The 21,329-nt window shown below is 40.2% G+C and overlaps 1 protein-coding gene across 1 annotated transcript in view; it reads right to left on the reverse strand.

Moving 5' to 3' along the window:
• The window catches only part of IMPG1 (interphotoreceptor matrix proteoglycan 1), a 97,774-nt gene extending 81,815 nt beyond the window's left edge, over window positions 1–15,959 (reverse strand). Inside the window, exon 1 of the mRNA XM_075126536.1 lies at window positions 15,893–15,959. Within this exon, the coding sequence (XP_074982637.1) occupies window positions 15,893–15,959 (67 nt within the window). The remainder of the gene's footprint in view (window positions 1–15,892) is intronic.
• Window positions 15,960–21,329: the final 5,370 nt, after the last annotated feature.

The raw sequence follows: 21,329 nt of genomic DNA on the forward strand, positions 1-21,329 counted from the left end.
GTATTGGAACAATTTTTATAGTGAGGGTACTCATGATGGAAACCATGTAGTTGGTGTTTGTTAATACTATTTCAAGACAGGAGGTGTGGCAGCACCCCACCAGTACCTTCCAGCACCACTGAAATTATGTCAGTTGTTTTTAGACAGATTAAAATAAGGATGATAACATCACTTTGACAATTTGGAACTCAGTGAATTACAGTCTTGCAGAAAAAATGGGGTGGAAATGGATAGGAAATGAGTAGCAGAAATACTGGACGTGGCAAAAAGGGATGGAAAATCTGGAGATGGAAGAGGCTTTCCTCATGTACATGGCTATTGTTGGTGAAAATGAGGATACAGTAATGTAACATTTGTCATATCAAATCACTGCAGTTCACTTATTATCATGTAAATATTTGTATCAATGTGTTGTTGACATGTGCCAAAGCAAAAAGCAAAAAGATGGAAAATATTCTGAAGAAATGACAGGGGCAAGACAGAAAGGGATAGATTGGTGCTTCTGATAAATTTTACCTGTCCTTGGACTCACCACAGCTTATGAATGAATTAATGTTTCCACATTCAGGGTGCAAACCAATAATACACAGTTATATTTTTAATGGTGCTCAGTTATGATTGATAAAGGTGAGACAGCATGAAAGGATCTTGCTCCATGCAAAGGCTGTCAAGGGCTACCAGAAACCATAATGGGCCAAATACTGATACATCCTGTGGCAGTAACAACAGTGGAAATCTCATGCAGGAAGATTCCACCCCAGTAAGATCTCCAATGCAGGTCTGTGCAAGCTCCTCTGCAAGGATGAGGTATGCTGGGTGAGGCCAAAAGCCCACACAGAGGGGAGAGCAGGAGGCTATGTTTTCTGCTCCACCCCACATGCTGTATTTGTGGTTATGGCCCAGATGCACAGGCCATCTGACCAGTTGGGACGGAGGATTTTGTCACTAAGTCCATGATAGCTTTTGTATGAAGCAAAGACCTTCCACGAAGGATTTGCTTCTTCCCCAGGATTTGACCCTGTGGCATTAGCTTGAATTAAGAACCATTCTATTTACAAGAGTATTATGATGGAGAATCTCCTTTCAAAGCTGGAATAGTGACTGCAGCTCCTCTGTGCCACCTATGCAAAGATTGGGATTTAGGCTGCTGTACTTACATTGTACTTACATGTACTCACCCTCCTGACCCACCTCCAATAGCCCATGCTCTGCTTGCCTATTCAGGACAGAAGTAATCTTTCTCTGCTATAGCTACTCCAGCCACAATCTCCCCCTTCCACACACAGGGGCACTGTGGGACCTGAATGGGGGAGAGGGTTTTGCATGGGCTGTGCATAAATGGATGAATTTCACCTTATTTGCATCTTATAGGTGACCCTATTCCTTTTTGTATACATGACTCCTACTATATGAACTTGTGAGCTCACTCTCTTGTCAAACCTCTATAAAACTTGACTTAGAAAACCCACTGTCTCTTCATAATGTTTCCCAGAATTTTACTGAATGCTAATTGAAGAGCAAACTCTCTGTGGATAGAAATGCTTGTTTAGACCTCTGTTCTCCCTCTGCTTTAGTGGAAACTGTCAATTATAGACCTGAGAAATTTTCACCAAAGGGCACAAGCATCTAAATGGCTTAAACATTTTACATGCTTGAATATGTGTCATTGGATTATGCAGCTTGTTTCTGTGTGCATCTTTATCTCCTTCTGTTGAATAAAAATATACACATACATAACAAGTCTTTTGACAGGTGGTGACGTGCCTATAAGCTGTAGTCTACTCGGTCTCTTTCTCCCCCCAGCCCCCTTTATATCTAAGTACACTCAGATCATCCCAATTTTATATTGTATATTTATTAAGCCCAGTACCCAGAACACTTTTTGAAGAAACCACGTCCCAAGGAATCCCAGGAATATGGGAATTTATTTTAATTTAAAGCAAAGCATTTTTGGGGCAAGGATATTTTTCACTGTTGTGTGTATACATAAGACCCTTGCCCTACACAATTCTTTTGCCCTTTTGTTTAGACCTGTTAATTGGCAAAGGCATTTGTACCAGTTTTACCTTCAGGAGATGTATGGAAGATGGTTTTTATTTTGTCATGATCATTCTAGTTTAGGAAAGCAGACATCGGGCACAGTATGGTGACTTTTTAATAATAAACTTTAAGTGTTTATGTAATGCTTTACAAATGTTTAACTAATCCTCACTAACTACCCTGTGAAGGAGGTGGGTATAATTCCCCCATTTTCCAGATGGCATAATTGAGGAAGACAGGCAAAGTGGCTTTACGAGGGCCAAGGCGGGAGTTAGTTTCAGTGCAGGTATTTAAAATCAGGAATCCCTGTTCCCCCAGTCCTGATCTCAGACATTTACAACACAGATTCTCAAACTATGATGGTCCTGAACAGGAAAATCAGAATCTTTTGTTTCAAAAATGTTGAAACAAAACCTTTTGGTAATTTTGATTTTTTTTTTTAAAAATTTTTGGGGTTGGGAAATTTGTCAAACTGCCCTTTTTCTGTGAAAAGTTTGTTTCAACAAATCAGCATTTTCTGACAAAATAATATTTCAACAAAAATTTCCCAACCAGCTCTCTTAATTTACATGTTGGTAAAAGGAGAGTATGTGGCTATTTAACAGAACTCCTAAAAAAAAAAGAAATTTAAAAACTTCATGGAGTAGGTCAGTGGGATTCTTTTCTAAAGAGAGGAGCAAGGAGGTTGCATCCATGGTTGCTTTCCTATTATTACAGTGGATGTCCTTTTATAAATATATCCTTATTTTTGACTGCCAATACTACCTGTTTCTCCTAGTTCTCATTTTTGCTTTTTAAGGTCTGCAAAATATACGCACATGACTGCATTATGCTACTGGCTTAATTCAGAATACGACATTTAGTTTGACTAGATGCCAGAAAGTTCGTTATTTGCAAAGAGAAGAGTTTCAAAATCGTGAATGCTTGAATAGAAAAGTAAAGGGTGATATCAGAGCAAAAATGTTAAAGTTTGAATAATTCAGGAGGAAAAGAAAAGAACTGCCTGAAATCAAACCAAAGTTTGAAATCATTAAAAAAAAAGCAAGTTAGTCTCTGTAATATAAGAGCATGTTCTCCAAGTGTAGAGAGGAAGGCTTGATTGATAAATGAGGCATACTGCCTTCATAGTAAACTAATTACTAATTAAAACCCAAGACTCAGTCAAGGAAGAAAACAGTAACTGGTAACAAAGAAACTGACAAATTACCAAATGGGTTATTTCAACAGCTTTCCTATCGATGTGTTTAGGTCACCCAATACCAAGAATTAAGTGTACAGCAAGTAACACAGTACACTATTTGATATTTATATCTGTAGCAGTAGGCAAGGATAACAACATACAATTAAAAATAGATCAGCAGCTCTCTAGAAGTGATTGATTAGTATAATGTGAAGAAAGAAGCTAACATATGAGCAATTGAGCATATAAGGTACAATTGGTACAGATAAAAGGACAAGTGCTGGACTTCTTATTTAGAACCATACTCCCATTCACTAGTGGGAGAAATCATGAACCAAATCTGGTGGTAACTGCCAGTGGTGGGCAGGGCCTCTGCAGCACACTCTTTCAGTGTGTCCTGACACCTGTGAGTCCCTCTACACCAGTTCCATGGGGATGGGACTGATGAGGGGAACAAGCATCAGGACTGAACGGGGCCAGATTAAGGCAATGCAGGTCCCTACCCATGCAACCCAGCCCTCCACTTGGAGCAGCAGTGTCAGGGCCCCCCTCATCTTCCCAGGTGGCAGGGACGGTAAGCATGGACATTCTTCTTTGGCTTAGGAGTGACAGCACAGGCCTCCTCCTTTTGGGAAACACAGGTGTGTTAGAAGGGGTTTCCCAGTACTTATCCCAGCATTTGGGTGTGTTTATTTGCTCTGGCTGATGGACTGAGCCCACAAAAACACAGTATTTTGCTCAGGTCTATTGGAAGGGCCCCCAGAGTGGTGGGTCCTAGGCTTAACACCCCATAGTGAAATGTATGGTGCTGTTTATGCTTCTTGGTGGTATTGTTTTGGGCTGTCTGCCAATTCACACAGGTAACGTATATTGGCTACACTCGGGTCACATTTCCAAGCTTTTGCTTAGAAATATGAGGGATAAAAACTGATCTTAAAAAAAAATTAAAAGTGAGAGTCTGAAGTAATCACGATTCCAGGATCTGGGACCATGGGCATAGGCCTATACTACAAATGCCTTAATCTAACCCTGGGCTGGAGGATGGCCATTTTCTGCTACAGTGTAGTTCCACAAACCTGCAGTGATTGCCTCATGGTAGATAATTTTGATGCTGTCTCAACTTCCCTTGCCAATTCCTCCCTCCCCCCCCAAAAAAAAACAACAACCCAAAACACCCTAAGTGTGTTGGGGAGCAGTATCCAACATAGAGATCATGGCCCCATAAATCTTATCATAGAATCATAGGACCATAAGGTTTAGAAGGGACCCAACCCCTTGCCCAAGATATAGGATTTGTTGTGTCTAAATCAGGGGTTCTTAAACTTCATTGCACCATGACCCCCTTCTGACAACAAAAATTACCACACAATCCCAGGAAGAGAGACCAAAGCCTGAGCCCGCCTGAGCCCTGCTGCCTTGCATGGGGGTATTGGGGGGGGGGAAAGGAACCCAAGCCCCTCTGCCCTGGGCCGGGATGCCAAAACCAAATGCCAAGGGCTTCAGCCCCAGGCAGGGGGCCTGTAACTTGAGCCCCACCACCCAGAGCTGAAGCCCTTGGGCTTTGGCTTCGGCCCTGAGCGGTGGGGCTCAGGCTTCAGCCCCAGACTGAAGAAAGTCTAAGACAACCCTGGTGACTCTATTAAAATGCGGTCATAACCCACTTTGCGGTCCCGACCCACAGTTTGAGAACTGCTAGTCTAAACCATCCAAGACAGATGGCTATCCAGCCTTTTTTTGGTTAAGTGAGCGCAGTATGGAGGCACAATCTTTGGCATGTCCCAGAATGCATGGGATTTCTGTCCTTGAGAATCCAGGAGAACTGTGGTTTTGGTGTGTCATCTCTAGATGCTCCATAGCATGAAGGTGGCCTTCATTATTTACTTAAGTAAAATTCCCATCAAAGTCTGGAGGAATTGTCTTACAGTAATACAATATTCAAATGAGACAATGTACTGCTGAGACCATTTTCCTTGAATGAATGAATGACTGATCCAATTTCATAATTAGTAAAGAAAAATCTTGAGAGTCAAGAACATGTATTAAAATAAAACAATAGAAGAGCTTTTGATGATTTATTTCCAAATATGAAGTTTACAAAATGACAGTCTTAAATCTCTTGATTAGGAAAAAAAACATTCTTTGCAAAACACATTTTTTTTAAAGCAATGGCTTTAATATGGATAAGCAAAGGGATAATGAACTAAGTAAGGGCATCTTGATTCTTCTACCCCCCTGGAACCTCATTGGATTAGCATTGCAGTACCAGACATTACTGTTTTCACTCAATGGTGCACGAGTTGATTTGGAATTTCAGTGAATGGGAAGAAGTTCATTTCCTTAACTGAGTATCCCCAAGGAACTTGACCAGTGACACACTGCTCCCCTCCCACAAACGTCTTGTTCTTCCTGCTTGCCCACACAGATGTCTTTGGTTTTCTGACATCCTAAACTAGATGAGGAGAGAGAGATGGAAACTCAAACACCAATCACTGAAAACAAATGCTGAAGCAGACAGATTGAAACAGAATTTCTCCAAGCCTATGGTGAGGATGTATAACAGGCCAAGAGAAACTTCTTCTCAGACTCCACAGAACTTGCCAAATCCCAACCTAAGGAGCTAGTGAGGGTGGAAAACTGCTTCATTAACACTGACGGCCTACAATCTACAGCCAAGTCTATGCCGCATCATGCTCAGTGAAGAACAATCCTCCTACTTTGCTGTAAAAGATCACACATGTTTGGGAAGGTTCCTCTTGTTGCACAGATCCAAGCCTATACACGGACCAACAAACAGCCCATCTTCAGTCTGAGTTCACACATTCACTCTACAGAAAGTATTGGTCATGTTGAAGAAGTCTTGACTTAAGACAGGTGAATCTGGATCCTGCCCTTCCTACCTGGTAAAAGAGAATCATAAGAGAGTGGGTCTTTCCTGACAGAAATAACCAATGCCCAGGGCCGGCTCTAGGTTTTTTGCTGCCCCCAGCAAAAAATTTGCCACCCCAAGCTCCGAGAGTGCAACTGCCCAAGCCAAAAAAAAAAAAGGATGCCCGGAACGCTGCCCCTGGAATTGTGCCACCCCAAACATGTGCTTGCTTTGCTGGTGCCTAGAGCCGGTCCTGCCACTGCCTCATTCAGGAAAGGAATCTTCCTCCTTCAACCAAGTACAACCAGCACTGAAGAAATGCATCCTGGTTGCAGCAAATCTATTCAAGCCCTGCCCAGTATAAAATCTTCCGTTCCTGAACGAGTTCTTAGAGAAACTAGCCAAAGGTTATCTCAAGTGCTTATATACAAATGCACAAAGCCTTGGAAACAAGCAGGGAGAACTGGAGGTCCTGGTGATGTCAAGGAACTATGACGTGATCGGAATAATAGAGACTTGGTGGGATAACTCACATGACTGGAGTACTGTCATGGATGGTTATAAACTGTTCAGGAAGGACAGGCAGGGCAGAAAAGGTGGGGGAGTAGCACTGTATGTAAGGGAGCAGTATGACTGCTCAGAGCTCCGGTACGAAACTGCAGAAAAACCTGAGTGTCTCTGGATTAAGTTTAGAAGTGTGTGCAACAAGAGTGATGTAGTGGTGGGAGTCTGCTATAGACCACCGGACCAGGGGGATGAGGTAGATGAGGCTTTCTTCCGGCAGCTCACGGAAGCTACTAGATCGCATGCCCTGATTCTCATGGGTGACTTTAATTTTCCTGATATCTGCTGGGAGAGCAATACAGCGGTGCATAGACAATCCAGGAAGTTTTTGGAAAGCGTAGGGGACAATTTCCTGGCGCAAGTGCTAGAGGAGCCAACTAGGGGGGGGCGCTTTTCTTGACCTGCTGCTCACAAACCGGGTAGAATTAGTGGGGGAAGCAAAAGTGGATGGGAATCTGGGAGGCAGTGACCATGAGTTGGTTGAGTTCAGGATCCTGACACAGGGAAGAAAGGTAAGCAGCACGATACGGACCCTGGACTTCAGGAAAGCAGACTTCGACTCCCTCAGGGAACGGATGGCCAGGATCCCCTGGGGGACTAACTTGAAGGGGAAAGGAGTCCAGGAGAGCTGGCTGTATTTCAAGGAATCCCTGTTGAGGTTACAGGGACAAACCATCCCGATGAGTCGAAAGAATAGTAAATATGGCAGGCGACCAGCTTGGCTTAATGGTGAAATCTTAGCGGATCTTAAACATAAAAAAGAAGCTTACAAGAAGTGGAAGGTTGGACATATGACCAGGGAAGAGTATAAAAATATTGCTCGGGCATGTAGGAATGTTATCAGGAGGGCCAAATCGCACCTGGAGCTGCAGCTAGCCAGAGATGTCAAGAGTAACAAGAAGGGTATCTTCAGGTATGTTGGCAACAAGAAGAAAGCCAAGGAAAGTGTGGGCCCCTTACTGAATGAGGGAGGCAAACTAGTGACAGAGGATGTGGAAAAAGCTAATGTACTCAATGCTTTTTTTGCCTCTGTTTTCACTAACAAGGTCAGCTCCCAGACTGCTACGCTGGGCATCACAAAATGGGGAAGAGATGGCCAGCCCTCTGTGGAGATAGAGGTGGTTAGGGACTATTTAGAAAAGCTGGACGTGCACAAGTCCATGGGGCCGGACGAGTTGCATCCGAGAGTGCTGAAGGAATTGGCGGCTGTGATTGCAGAGCCATTGGCCATTATCTTTGAAAACTTGTGGCGAACCGGGGAAGTCCCGGATGACTGGAAAAAGGCTAATGTAGTGCCAATCTTTAAAAAAGGGAAGAAGGACGATCCTGGGAACTACAGGCCAGTCAGCCTCACTTCAGTCCCTGGAAAAATCATGGAGCAGGTCCTCAAAGAATCAATCCTGAAGCACTTGCATAAGAGGAAAGTGATCAGGAACAGCCAGCATGGATTCACCAAGGGAAGGTCATGCCTGACTAATCTAATCGCCTTTTATGATGAGATTACTGGTTCTGTGGATGAAGGGAAAGCAGTGGATGTATTGTTTCTTGACTTTAGCAAAGCTTTTGACACGGTCTCCCACAGTATTCTTGTCAGCAAGTTAAGGAAGTATGGGCTGGATGAATGCACTACAAGGTGGGTAGAAAGCTGGCTAGATTGTCGGGCTCAACGGGTAGTGATCAATGGCTCCATATCTAGTTGGCAGCCGGTATCAAGTGGAGTACCCCAAGGGTCGGTCCTGGGGCCGGTTTTGTTCAATATCTTCATAAATGATCTGGAGGATGGTGTGGATTGCACTCTCAGCAAATTTGCGGATGATACTAAACTGGGAGGAGTGGTAGATACGCTGGAGGGGAGGGATAGGATACAGAAAGACCTAGACAAATTGGAGGATTGGGCCAAAAGAAATCTGATGAGGTTCAATAAGGATAAGTGCAGGGTCCTGCACTTAGGACGGAAGAACCCAATGCACAGCTACAGACTAGGGACCGAATGGCTAGGCAGCAGTTCTGCGGAAAAGGACCTAGGGGTGACAGTGGACGAGAAGCTGGATATGAGTCAGCAGTGTGCCCTTGTTGCCAAGAAGGCCAATGGCATTTTGGGATGTATAAGTAGGGGCATAGCGAGCAGATCGAGGGACGTGATCGTTCCCCTCTATTCGACATTGGTGAGGCCTCATCTGGAGTACTGTGTCCAGTTTTGGGCCCCACACTTCAAGAAGGATGTGGATAAATTGGAGCGAGTCCAGCGAAGGGCAACGAAAATGATTAGGGGACTGGAACACATGAGTTATGAGGAGAGGCTGAGGGAGCTGGGATTGTTTAGCCTGCAGAAGAGAAGAATGAGGGGGGATTTGATAGCTGCTTTCAACTACCTGAAAGAGGGTTCCAAAGAGGATGGCTCTAGACTGTTCTCAATGGTAGCAGATGACAGAACGAGGAGTAATGGTCTCAAGTTGCAGTGGGGGAGGTTTAGATTGGATATTAGGAAAAACTTTTTCACTAAGAGGGTGGTGAAACACTGGAATGCGTTACCTAGGGAGGTGGTAGAATCTCCTTCCTTAGAGGTTTTTAAGGTCAGGCTTGACAAAGCCCTGGCTGGGATGATTTAACTGGGAATTGGTCCTGCTTTGAGCAGGGGGTTGGACTAGATGACCTTCTGGGGTCCCTTCCAACCCTGATATTCTATGATTCTATAAGGCTTCCTATGAGCTCATCTAGCTGAAGCCAATACCCAGGATCCAGTACAATCTGGTTTCAGGCCAGGACATGGGCCAGAAACATCATTAATGTCATCGGTGGATGATTTCTTGATGTTAGTGGATAGAGGAGAGACATCCATTCTCATTTTCCTGGATCTCTCCGCAGGATTTGATACTGCTACCCCACCTGAGAGAGGTGGCAAGGGTACCAGAGAATGCTTTATAATGATTTGAGTCCTTCCTTGAGGATGCACCCAAAGGACAGTGAAGAGACACTGTATCTCTGCTACTAGGCCCCTCATTTAAAGAGTGTCTTTAGGATCAATTCTCCATACCAGTGGCTCTCGACCTTTACAGACGACAATACCCCTTTCAAGAGTCTGATTTGTCTTGTGTACCCCCAAGTTACACCTCACTTAAAAACTTACAAAATCAGACAAAAATACACAAGTGTCACAGCACGCTATTACTGAAAAATTACTTACTTTCTCATTTTTACCATATAATTATAAAATGAACCAATTGGAATGTAAATATTGTACTTACTTTCACGTATAGTATATAGAGAAGTATAAACAAATCATTGTCTATGAAATTTTGGTTTGTATTGACTTTGCTATTGCTTTATATGTAGCCTGTTGTAAAACTAGGCAAATATCTAGATCAGCTGAGTACCCCCGGAAGACCTCTGAGTACCCCCAAGGAGTACACATACCCCTGGTTGAGAACCACTGCTCCATTCAATGTCATTCGGCATCTACATGCTGCCACTAGGAGAACTGTGAGACAACATGGGTTCAAGTGCCACCAATTTGCAGATGACATCCAACTATGTCTATCCTTTGATATGTACAAGCACCACCAAGATGGTTCATTCCTTGGAGAAGATCAACTAATGGGTGAAGAGAGCAGCTGGTTGAAGCTGAAGTAAGATGATGGTTATGTTGGTTGGCAGAAGAAAGTACTTTTAGGAGTCTGAAGCCATGGTGTCTAAAAGATCACCTAAAGCTCTGAGATAAGGACACCAGTCCTCAGGCAAATGGAACTGTTTGCTGCAAAGATAAAGCTTACCAGTGCAGGAAATAGAGCTTTCTCAGTCCATGAATCTGCAATGAACTTCTACAGGAGCTAAGAACCACAACAAACCTCACTACATTTTGTTCCAAGTGTAAGGGTCTTGACATAGCCTCCCTAAGAGAAAGGAAGGATGGTGCAGAGTTTAGGGTGCTAGATTGGGATGTGGAGTCTTACATTCAGTTCTCTGCTCTGCCACAGCCTTTCAGTGTGACCTTGGGTAAATCACTTAGCCTCCCTGTGCCTCAGTTCCCCTTTGGTAAAGTGGGGATAACAGTACTTCCCTAATACATTAAAGTCTGTGAGGCACAAACGGGGACCTCAACTGCATTAAGTATAAACTATTAGCAATTTTGTGAAAACGTAGGGGTGCTTTTTGGTGATTGTTAATATAGTGTTTAGATCTGGCAATGTCTGTCCCATAATTGTGGTGGAATCCTTCACTGTAGGGGTCACTCTGGGTAGCTGAGATAACCTCCCCACCTAGGGATAGAGAAAAGAAGCCCCCTTTTTAAGTGTCTCCTAACTTACACTTAAGGGTCATTAAGAGGCAATGCCAAAGTAAACAGCCTTGATGGCTCTAGCCTGCTCTTCTGGGGACTACTGAAACATGTCTGAACAGAATGGGTTGGACTGAGGGACCCAGGGACCCTCAGGAGGATCTGGGCTTGCTAGGAGAATATAAATTGGTTCTGTTCTGTTACTTTAATGTAAGAGGAAAGTCTGTCTAACTTAGCCTGTAGTGAACCATAAGAGTAGGTGAAACTAAAGATGTGTCAGCTCTTTGTTATTGAGGAATCCCTTTTTCTCTAATGCTTTGTTCCCAATATTTAATAAAAAAATATTTTGCTTTAATAAGGGTATTGGTCAATATCACAGGTTCCTGAAGGTGCCTGAAACCCAGTCTGGCCTGCAAGGTGATAAGTGTTATTGGGCCCCAGTCTAAGATGCCAAGATTCCACCCCAAGACAGATAAGGCCAGAAGCTGGGAACGGGCAACAGGGGATGTTGCCAGAAGCAGAACAGAGAACTGCCAGAAGCTGGGAATGGGTAACAGGGGATGGATCACTTGATGATTACCTGTTCTGTTCATTCCCTCTGGGGCACCTGGCATTGGCCACTGTTGGAAGACTGGATACTGGGCTAGATGGACTTTTGGTCTGACCCAGTACGGCCGTGCTTATGTTCTTATGTAAGGGGAAGAGACCTTCAGAGAGACCAGAAAAGGGGCAGAGACACAGCTAGTCCTGTGTCCATGACAAACATGTACATATAATTTAGGGTGAAAAAAAAATTAAACCCCATAACAAATACACCAGAATGCATATACAGTTTTTTCTCCTGAGAAAAGGATGAGAGCACATGAACCACACATGACAGATATCAGTCTTGTTACTTAATGTCCAACTAGTAGGCACTAAGATACCACAGTTATGAGGACACTATAAGAAATTGTGCAGAACATACTAAACCATAATATGGCTTCTAGCATGTGGAGAGTAATTTGGGATAAAGTCCCTTCTCTGTGGCCTTTAGTTTAGATCCTTCAAGGACAGACAGCCCTTTATTGGTGATAAATACCTTGTTCTCTAGAGTCCATCTCTATTGTTGTTCTCTTAAAAGCTATCTTGTGTAAGTATTTATAATGCACCAATCACCACAGTATCGGTGTGCAAAACTATAATACATGTGCTACTCCAGTTTAATATTCACTGACAATACTAATATTTTAATACATATATTTAACTTTGGAGTTAAGTCAAGGAATGCCAAATATTAAAAACCATTCCTAATTAATTCACTGTTTTTGCATTCAGAGTAACCTGAATTTTATTTTTTCAGTTGTTTATAAACATAAACAGGGAAGCTACCGTCCTTAATTCAGCAAGATGAATTTTTATTTCATGGATGATCTGTGGAATAATTCTGATGAGTAAATCTGGTATTTCCATGTTTTGTTTCTTTGAATTTTTTAATTATTCCCCCCCCCCGCCCCTTCCTTTGGCATAGATTTGTTTAACCCTTTTCTCAAGGGCAATTACAAGTAACAAAAATCTGCAACAGTTACTGTTGAATTGGCACAGCTCAACGGGAAGGGATAAGTCAGACTGAATTAAAATGATTTCACCGAGCACACAGAAAGCCATTGTCTCCTAAAGAATGACTGTGAGTGAATGGAGAATATTTGTCTACTTAAAAAAATCCCCTGAAATGTAGCAGCCTGAAATAAGCACTGTTATGCGGCTAGCGTACCTTCTTTCCTACTGAAAGCGGGCTGCAAAAGTACATAATTTCAGTACATAATTGCTGTAGCTCAAAGCCTCTCAACATTTTCACTGGTGAATTTGTATTTTCAGTGCTTTGTAACTCACATTCATTCTAGGCTGTAATGTCGCACACACTTTGTGTTGGGTTTTTCTTCTGTGTTAAAAAAGGTCTGTGCGAGCTTAGTGGTAGGGTAATGCATAAAATGCAAGCTCCAGTTCAGCCTTTGGATCCTCTTTGGACTAACAAGCTCTGGAGCATTGTTGAAGTTCTGTGTATTCAGCCCATGAAGTCCCCTTGTATTCATCTCCAGCAAGCCCCTTTGACGTGTGTAGCCTTCTTGGTTGTTGAGGCTCTCAAAGAAAAATTAGATGGGTAGGGAGAAAATAGAATATCTCAGAAAACTAACTCAATTTTTTCTGGCCACCTTGAAAATAACAATTTGAGTTTGACAGTTCTGTGATAGGGGAAAAAATCAGCGATTGATTAATCCATGAATTAGTTTAGAGACTATTAGTGTTCTGAAGATTTCTTTTTTAAAGGAAAAAAGTTAATTTGCATTTGAGCCTTCAATTTCCTAGGAATGCTGAGTATCTCCAGCTATACATGTACAGCAGTTGCACTGTATAGTAGACTGGAAGGGCCATGAAAGTTTTGAACACATCCAGATTATTTCCACTATCCACTAACACCCACTACTTGAATTTAAGTAGTTAGGGTGAGATTTTTAAAGATATTTAGGCTCCTAAAGATGCAGATATTCAAGTAGTGGGATTTTCAAAAGCACCTAGGCACCTGAATCCCATTGATTAGGCACCTAAATACGTTTGAGGTTCTGGGTTCTTGGCACTTCTGAGAATCTCATGAGCCACCTGTCTGCATCATTGAACACCTAAATACCTTTGAAGTCAATGCATGGATATTTGAGAGCAGAATTTAGTTTTAAAAATGTTTTACTATACAATATTAATAATGAATATGTATGAGAACAAAAATAATCTCAATTTGTGCGTGGACATACTTTCCAAACATTGGGGTGTGGGAATTTTTCCAATTATTATTAAAAATGAATGTACATAACAAACTACTGCCAGCTAAAACAACAAAAGCCAGGAAATTCCTATAAGCTTTGTTCCTAAGTATTGCAATAATATTTGATCAAACTGTTGTGTGTTGCTGTTTATTTTAAAAAATTAGAAAGAGTAGAGATGAAAAAAAATCCATTTAATCATTTAGTCCTTTCCCTCTTTAGGTGCAAGATGATCCCTAAATATTATCTAGCAAGTCGTCCACAGGTATTATTAAATGTTCCAGTAATGGGACTTCTATTAAATCTCTTGCAGAAAACACTCACAAACCAGTCAGGCACTTTGTTCAGTAAGTTTCCCCTAATATTTAGCCTAAACTTATCTTTGTAAAATGCCATCCAATTATACGGTTATCAGATGTATTGCAATATCTAGGTACAACAAATGATGATAAGCCAGAATATTCAGCTTTATTTTTCATTTCATTTCTTTCTAGTTTTATAATCACAAGTGTACATATTATTGATACCATCATTAGTGCATTAATAATAACACAGAATAAGTTTCATCTTATAATTTTGTAAATGCATTAACATTATGTTTTGCCAAGGTAAATCATCCTCAATACTTGGATGAACTAAATGTTCTCTATAGCTGTCTGTCTATATTTCAGTGAGATAAAACCACTACTTAAAAAAACCGAAAACAAAATCTGCAAACAGAAAAATGGTAATAGTCTTTGCTGCATAAATAAAGTTTTCTAAATGTTATTAACAACAGACTGAAGAATACTGGGGCTCTCTCTTCCTCTACAAACATTTAAATACAAATGGAAATACTCTTTTTCTGATACTGCCTGATCTCTGCATTTAACTAACATGACTAGGACTGAAAGAAAGTAAGATGTGTTAGGCCATTTATGAATCCCTTAGGCAAAGTGTAAAGCAACAGCAACCTGGGGTTTTAATTAGATTACATAAATGTCAAAGACAGACAGAAAAGTTAGTAAGCAATCTAAAAAATAACAACAAAGAAATAAAACCCCCAAACCAAAAATGAAATAAAACAAACAACCCTCCCCCGTGCATAATTATGGAATAAACATGGGTTTACCTGCACTGTACACTTTTATCTGCCGGGTAATCCCAGACATTTAATAATAAAGTTGAGGCCTGATTAAACCCATGTCAAATGTCCCCTGTCCTCCTTTCGGTATAGCCAGACAAACAAAAAACCCAACAACCTTTTGTGATAAGAATAAAATCTGATGTTTTTTTCCCTGTATGTAAATGAACAAGAGGAAAAACACATTTTCATGTTTTTGTTCTTGTTCATGTTGAACAATTAAAGAAAGACTTGTGAACTTTTCAATATGTCTAAAGGAACAATTGTTAGTTGCTTCACTGAATACAGAATAGTTGTCTCTGCTCTGTCTTGCTTTTATTCTTCCTAAAGGCTTACAAATCGATGCTTCCTTTTATTTATTTTTTTGTAGGAATCTGTTCATTGAAACAGATTTTAAATTTATTTTACATGCCAGAAAAAATTACTATTATGATTTTTTTTTACATTTTTTCACTAAGTATTTAAGTCAGCAGATGTATTCTTTTTCATTTTTCTTTTATAATGTTTAAATTTTTCTGCTTGTTCTGCTGTATACATTTATCAGTAACGTCACCCTTATTTGTATTGCTATTTTCTGTTTTTTGGCAGTATTGTTTCCACCTACAATATTTGTGTATATACCTAGAAGTCTTTTAAGTTGGCCATGACAGTACCCAGTAAAACCAAAAATACACTTTGTTGCTTTCTTTTCAGTTCAGTAACAACGAATTCTCATTAAGAGTACAATCATTTTCTTATGCATTCACTTCAGCTATTGTGCCCCTTCCACGTAATTTGTAATTGTTCTTTCATCTAGAAACATAAATAAGTAAATAAACTAAAGTGCATCTTTTACAGAGAATTTAATGCAGAGCAAACCTACATGATACAAGTTAAGGCAACATTTTCTTAGGGTCGCCTGTCAAGTTAACAGTGTCACTAACCTCGACTTTTGTAGCACCCAATTCTAGGCAGTGACTTTTATAGCGAGGGAAAACCACTTGACCTTTCCAAAGATTTTTCAACTACAACACAAAATAAATAAATAAAATCATTTTACATGTGAACTTACCTTTGCTTCCTTGAACTTGGAGAGCAAGACAAATGACCAGAAATATTAATCCAGTTTTCAAATGCATGCTGGCAATTCAGAACCTTCAAGGATTGTCATGCAGGAAATATGACTAGTTTAGACTGGCTAACAGATTTCTTTTTAAGAACTAAAATTCCCAAACTGCCTCGTGTTTCTACTTTTTTAAGAAAGTGCTCAACAGTTTGAAATGTTTTGAATCTCAGGCAAAGTGTGAAACAGGTGCCAGAACACAGTTACTGAACAAACCCCTCAAACACACACACTTGTAGTCCAGGAGACTGAAAGGGGGACTGGAGTGGTAAACTCCTAAATGTGATAAGAGTGACGAAGTTTTAAAAAAAACCCAACAGTGTCTGTTTCTGGAATAATCTGTTTATCTACTGCTCAGACATAATCCCTCTTATAGTCCAGCTGGAAGAGCTATCTTCATCTTATTAACCTTCTGGAGTGGCATCTGTCAGCCCCAGAAGACTTCAGTAGCACCATGATAAATAACAGAAGCCTCTTCTAGTGGCCATTACCTGTACATTTTGGTCATTTGGTCATTCCAGTAATATGGCATGTCAGCAGAGGCATTGCGAAATGATGGCGACAGTTGATTGTATTATTTCTGAAATGTATGACCATAACAAATGGTGAACTTCCTTTGAAGAAGATGACTAATTGCTTGTCTGAAAGAACTGTGACTGTATGGAGCTTTTCAGCAGTGTTTGACTTGGGAGCTCTTCTCCTTTCTCACACCAGAAAGTTTGCTTTTGCAATATTTCTATAGCTCTGATGATGGACAATCCATTCTGTTTCACTGGTAAAATGCCATGACTCAGCAGTAAATTGCTGTAGCAGTCAGGACTGGAACAATCTGATTCCAAATGAGGAATGGGGGAGGGAGGAGGTGGTTATAGGGAGAGGAATAAAAAAGGGGAGGAGGGAAATAGCATTTCAAGCTCTAGCTCAATCAGGCCAATGAGTGAAAAAACTGTTACAAGCAGTTCTTTTACAGTTATATAAATAAATATTCCTATTACATAACATTTGGTAGGCCCTTTGTTATATTTATGTCCTACATTTGCTACATTATTTTCAAAAGCATTCTGTAAAGTTTTGTTAATCAGGGAGGGCTGCCAGGTGAGCATGTACAGCCGTCTGTCCTATTTAGAGATTTATGTGGTGACTGTACTGTACAAACGGAGGCTATTTGCTGGCAACAAGAATCCTTCTAGCTCTGCATGTACAAGTTGCTTTAAGAACAACCTTCATTTGAACCTGGTCAGTGTTCTATTTTTACATGGGATTTGAACAATCGCAAAAGAAAACAAAGATCACCCTCTTCTAAATACTTGGAACAATTAGTACAGGGACATTGCTGGGACCAAAATTTGACCTACCTTTCTTTGTTCTCCTTATCTGTTTTCAAAACCCATAGTAACTTTTTATGTTGTTTTCAGAACAAAAGTTTCAACAGCCTTCTTAACACAAAGAAATCCATGCCATCAATACAGCCAGAATGAAGGATGATCTGGATTTATACTTGAGGACATTTGCACGGAAGAACATAATTAACCTTTACTCGAATACTACACCTCTCATATCTGGATTGAGATGCTTTTCAAACTATAATCAAACCTATCAAGCACTCTTAAGAGCCAGCTAAGTTTTAGCAAATCTTATTTAAAAGGTGTATAAAATGAGATATCCGGGAAAAGAGTCAAGTATTCAAAAATATCATCTAATTTTGGTTGCCTCCATTTTTTGCCTAACTTTTGTAAGTGAGGGGGATTTTTCTGAGGTGCTGGGCACCAAGAACTCCCATTGCCTTTCAATGAGAATTTGGCCCTTATAAGCCTAATTCACTTTTGAAAATGGGACTTAGCTGCCTAAATCACTTAGACCCAGATTTTTAAAGCTATTTAGGTGTTACTGCACTCACCATCGCAACACCTAACTAGTTTAAGATCCTGAATCTCTTTTTTAAAGGTTTCAGAGTAACAGCCATGTTAGTCTGTATTCGCAAAAAGAAAAGGAGTACTTGTGACACCTTAAAGACTAACCAATTTATTTGAGCATAAGCTTTCGTGAGCTACAGCTCACTTCATTGGATGCATACGATGAAGTGAGCTGTAGCTCACGAAAGTTTATGCTTATGCTCAAATAAATTGGTTAGTCTCTAAGGTGCCACAAGTACTCCTTTTCTTTTTTAAAGGGGATTTAGGCACTAAGGAGTCTAAATTTCATTAATAGTCAATAGGATTTAGACTCCTAAATCCCTTTTGAAAAAGAGATTTAGGTCCCTAAATCAGTTAGGCTGTGCAACACTGAATGTAGCAATACCCAAATAGCTTTAAAAATCTGGAACCAGGTGTCGAATTGAAGCAACCAATATTAGAGGACACTTTTGAAAGTGTGGGTCAATGAGATTGGCTGAAGATCACACTATGAGTCATTATGAGAGCTAGGGACCTAGAACCAGGAGTCTTTCCTATCTCCCACACTGGACAACAATCCCTTCATGAATAATGGAAGAATACATGTTTAGAAATGAAATTTTACTTTCAAGGTTTTTCAGTGTACAGCCCTGGGTAGAGAATTGATTTTAAAAGAAAGAAAACACTTTAACAATGTTCTTTTTAATTAAATGTGCTAGTTTAAGGAAAATATTAGGCTATACAGCAAGTTTGTGACTAAAAATTATGCTGCTGGGATCTGAGTATAGTGAGATGATCTGTAAATCATGAATATTTCAAGTTGTTTTCTGTCAAGGCTAGTACCTTTTACTTATTTCCTTTTAATTAAAATTTTTTGTAACTAACCTTCATAACTGCTACAGTGCAAGCAAACAATAATGATAAACACTCATTATAGCTAAAGCAATACTATCAAGGGACCATTCCATCTCTAAGTACTGCTGTTTTTAATTATGGGTCACTGTTAATTAATCTGGAAGTCATTCTTCTAGCTGGTTTGCTGTCAACAACAATTATATATTCTTAAAGAGGCAAAATCTTTTTTTGATTCTGGCTGAAATTCAATAATGCATTAAAAATATGCCAGGGAGGCATGGAAGGGGCAGTACTGCAAGCTGAAATGTCTGTTCAGACAAGATAAAAGTGCACATAAATGGGAAAACTAGAGCTATTAATGGTTAGTGCAATGAATCAGTGCATATATCTGAAAGAATACACTAGTTCTGCTGTTTAAAGTAAAACTTCCAACTGACAAAAGACTGTTTCCTTCCTTTTCTTTCACAAAAACTGCGTTTTACGAAAACCTTACATCAGAGTTTTGATATGACACCAGTCCTTTAGAGGGAATCATAGCTTGTCTCTGTACAGTGAACATACATTTTTAAGTGGAACTCCTGGAGACACTTTTCACCTTTAAATTCTATGATCCTACAAATCAATAAACACTGTCTCTCTATGAGCAGGTTGTTTTCATAAACAAGCCTTATCCTAACTGGAGTTAGAATTTTGTAATTAGTAAATAAAGAGTTTGCAGTATCTCTGAAAGTACCTGAGCCAGGAAGTGCTAAGTTTAAATTTGAGGAACTACGTGTTCCCTCCCATGATCACGATAACAGCAGGAAAGTAGAAGTACTGCTCTGCTGGAAGTACATAAGGTGAAAACAAACTTCTTTCTAAGTGATCTAATAATTGTTCTAATGACTCTGCTCTTTAATGTTTTGACACTGATTTGTATAGGAGCAGAACCTAAATATATTGAGACATTTCTGCTCGTGATTTGGCCAACTACATTCTTTTCCTTTTTAATGTTATACCGCCTCAGAGAGCTGTACCACAGTTCTGGAAGCATATATTAATATTACATTATTTACACTGAATGGGAGGAGACCATATCCTCAGTAATATTTTGTACAGTGAGATTTGGAATGGCGCTAAGAAAGCAGAGTCACCCTTTCTGGCGGTACCACAATGTGTGCAAAAATGACATGAAGTCATTCAGCACCAAGGTAAAAAGCTGGGAGGAGTGAAAGAATCCCATCCAATTTGGAGGGAATATCTGGCACTGGGTGCAGCTCAAGAGGAAGTGGCTTTGATCAAGAGGATGGAAGCAAAGTGAGAAAGAAGAAAGCAGTGTGCTGTAATCTTGGACTCTAACTCAGACAATACATGGATCTATGAAATTTATAACAAGCTGTGTCATGCTCGAGTTGGACGTGTCAGCCATAAGCGGATTCTTCAAGCACCTGATTAGACCTTTTACGCGTATACCATGATCCAGTTTGGATGGACCGTTGTTGATGATGCTGATGATTTACGCTGAGCAGGGAGAGAAGTAAAATTAGGAATGGAACTGCAGGAGTAGCACCAGACTTGTCACAGCTGCTCACAGGACTAAAAATACATGAAAAGCTTCTGCAGGAGCAAAGACACCAGTGAGAAGTGGAAATGAACTAGTTGGTTATTTTCTTCCTGTCCCTCTGTTAATATTATCACTATTAAGTAAGATTTACATTATTTTATTATTTATGTTTTGCTTTCTGCTTACCAAAGCCTAGTCCCTGGCACTAATCAGTGCTATGGCTGGTTTAACTCATTCACCACAATGATCATCCATTGTTTTTGCATGTCCTCTAGCCTTTTCCATTGGATAGTATTTCCTTGTACTTTTGTCTCTACAATCATTCAGCCATCACACTTTTCTTCTCTTTACTGAAATAAAGAAAGAAAATCATGTTCTCATACAACATATTCTCATCGACAAAACAAAATATTTGTGAAGTGAAAAAGATTAAGCCTCATTTAAAAATACCTCAATTTTATTTTTTATGTTTGGATGGACCTCCCCCTTTTTTCCTTTCTGGTATCTCTCCAAAGCGGCAATGAGCAAAGATGATTGCATGAGTGATTGACATCTTGAAACTGTGGAGATCTAGTCTCTGTTCCAGAAAAAGCTAACTAACAGTAACACTAAGTAATTAAGTAACAGCTGCTTCTTGTTTGCCCTCTCTTTCTTCCTTTTAATCCCTCCTTAAAACCTATTTCTTCCAGAAAGTCTCTATACTTTGTTCCCATCAAAAATCTCACCACTACAATACTTGCCTGCTCTGTGTCTGGTTCTTATTGGCTGCTTTAGGTGATCTTTGGGATGCAGAACTTGTTAAACTTTTTATAAAGCTCCAACTAAATATATGGTGATATATAAATAAATTTAATAATAATGGAGACATCACATTGTCCTTTAACTCAGACTAATCTCCCACTGAAGTCAATATTAATAATAATTACTCCCCTAATATTGAGTTATGAAGCAAGTTGAATTTTTCCTTTCATACCTCTCTCCACTAAGACTAGGACTTCTGGTGAAGTTCAGTTCTGCAGTTACAGAAAATGCTGTGAAATTCTGGACTGGCCAGATAGTTTGAGGACAGCAGCAAAAGTTAGCTCAATACAGCTCT

This window comes from Caretta caretta, chromosome 3 (genome assembly GCF_965140235.1).
Source record: "Caretta caretta isolate rCarCar2 chromosome 3, rCarCar1.hap1, whole genome shotgun sequence".
Lineage (NCBI taxonomy): Eukaryota > Metazoa > Chordata > Testudines > Cheloniidae > Caretta > Caretta caretta.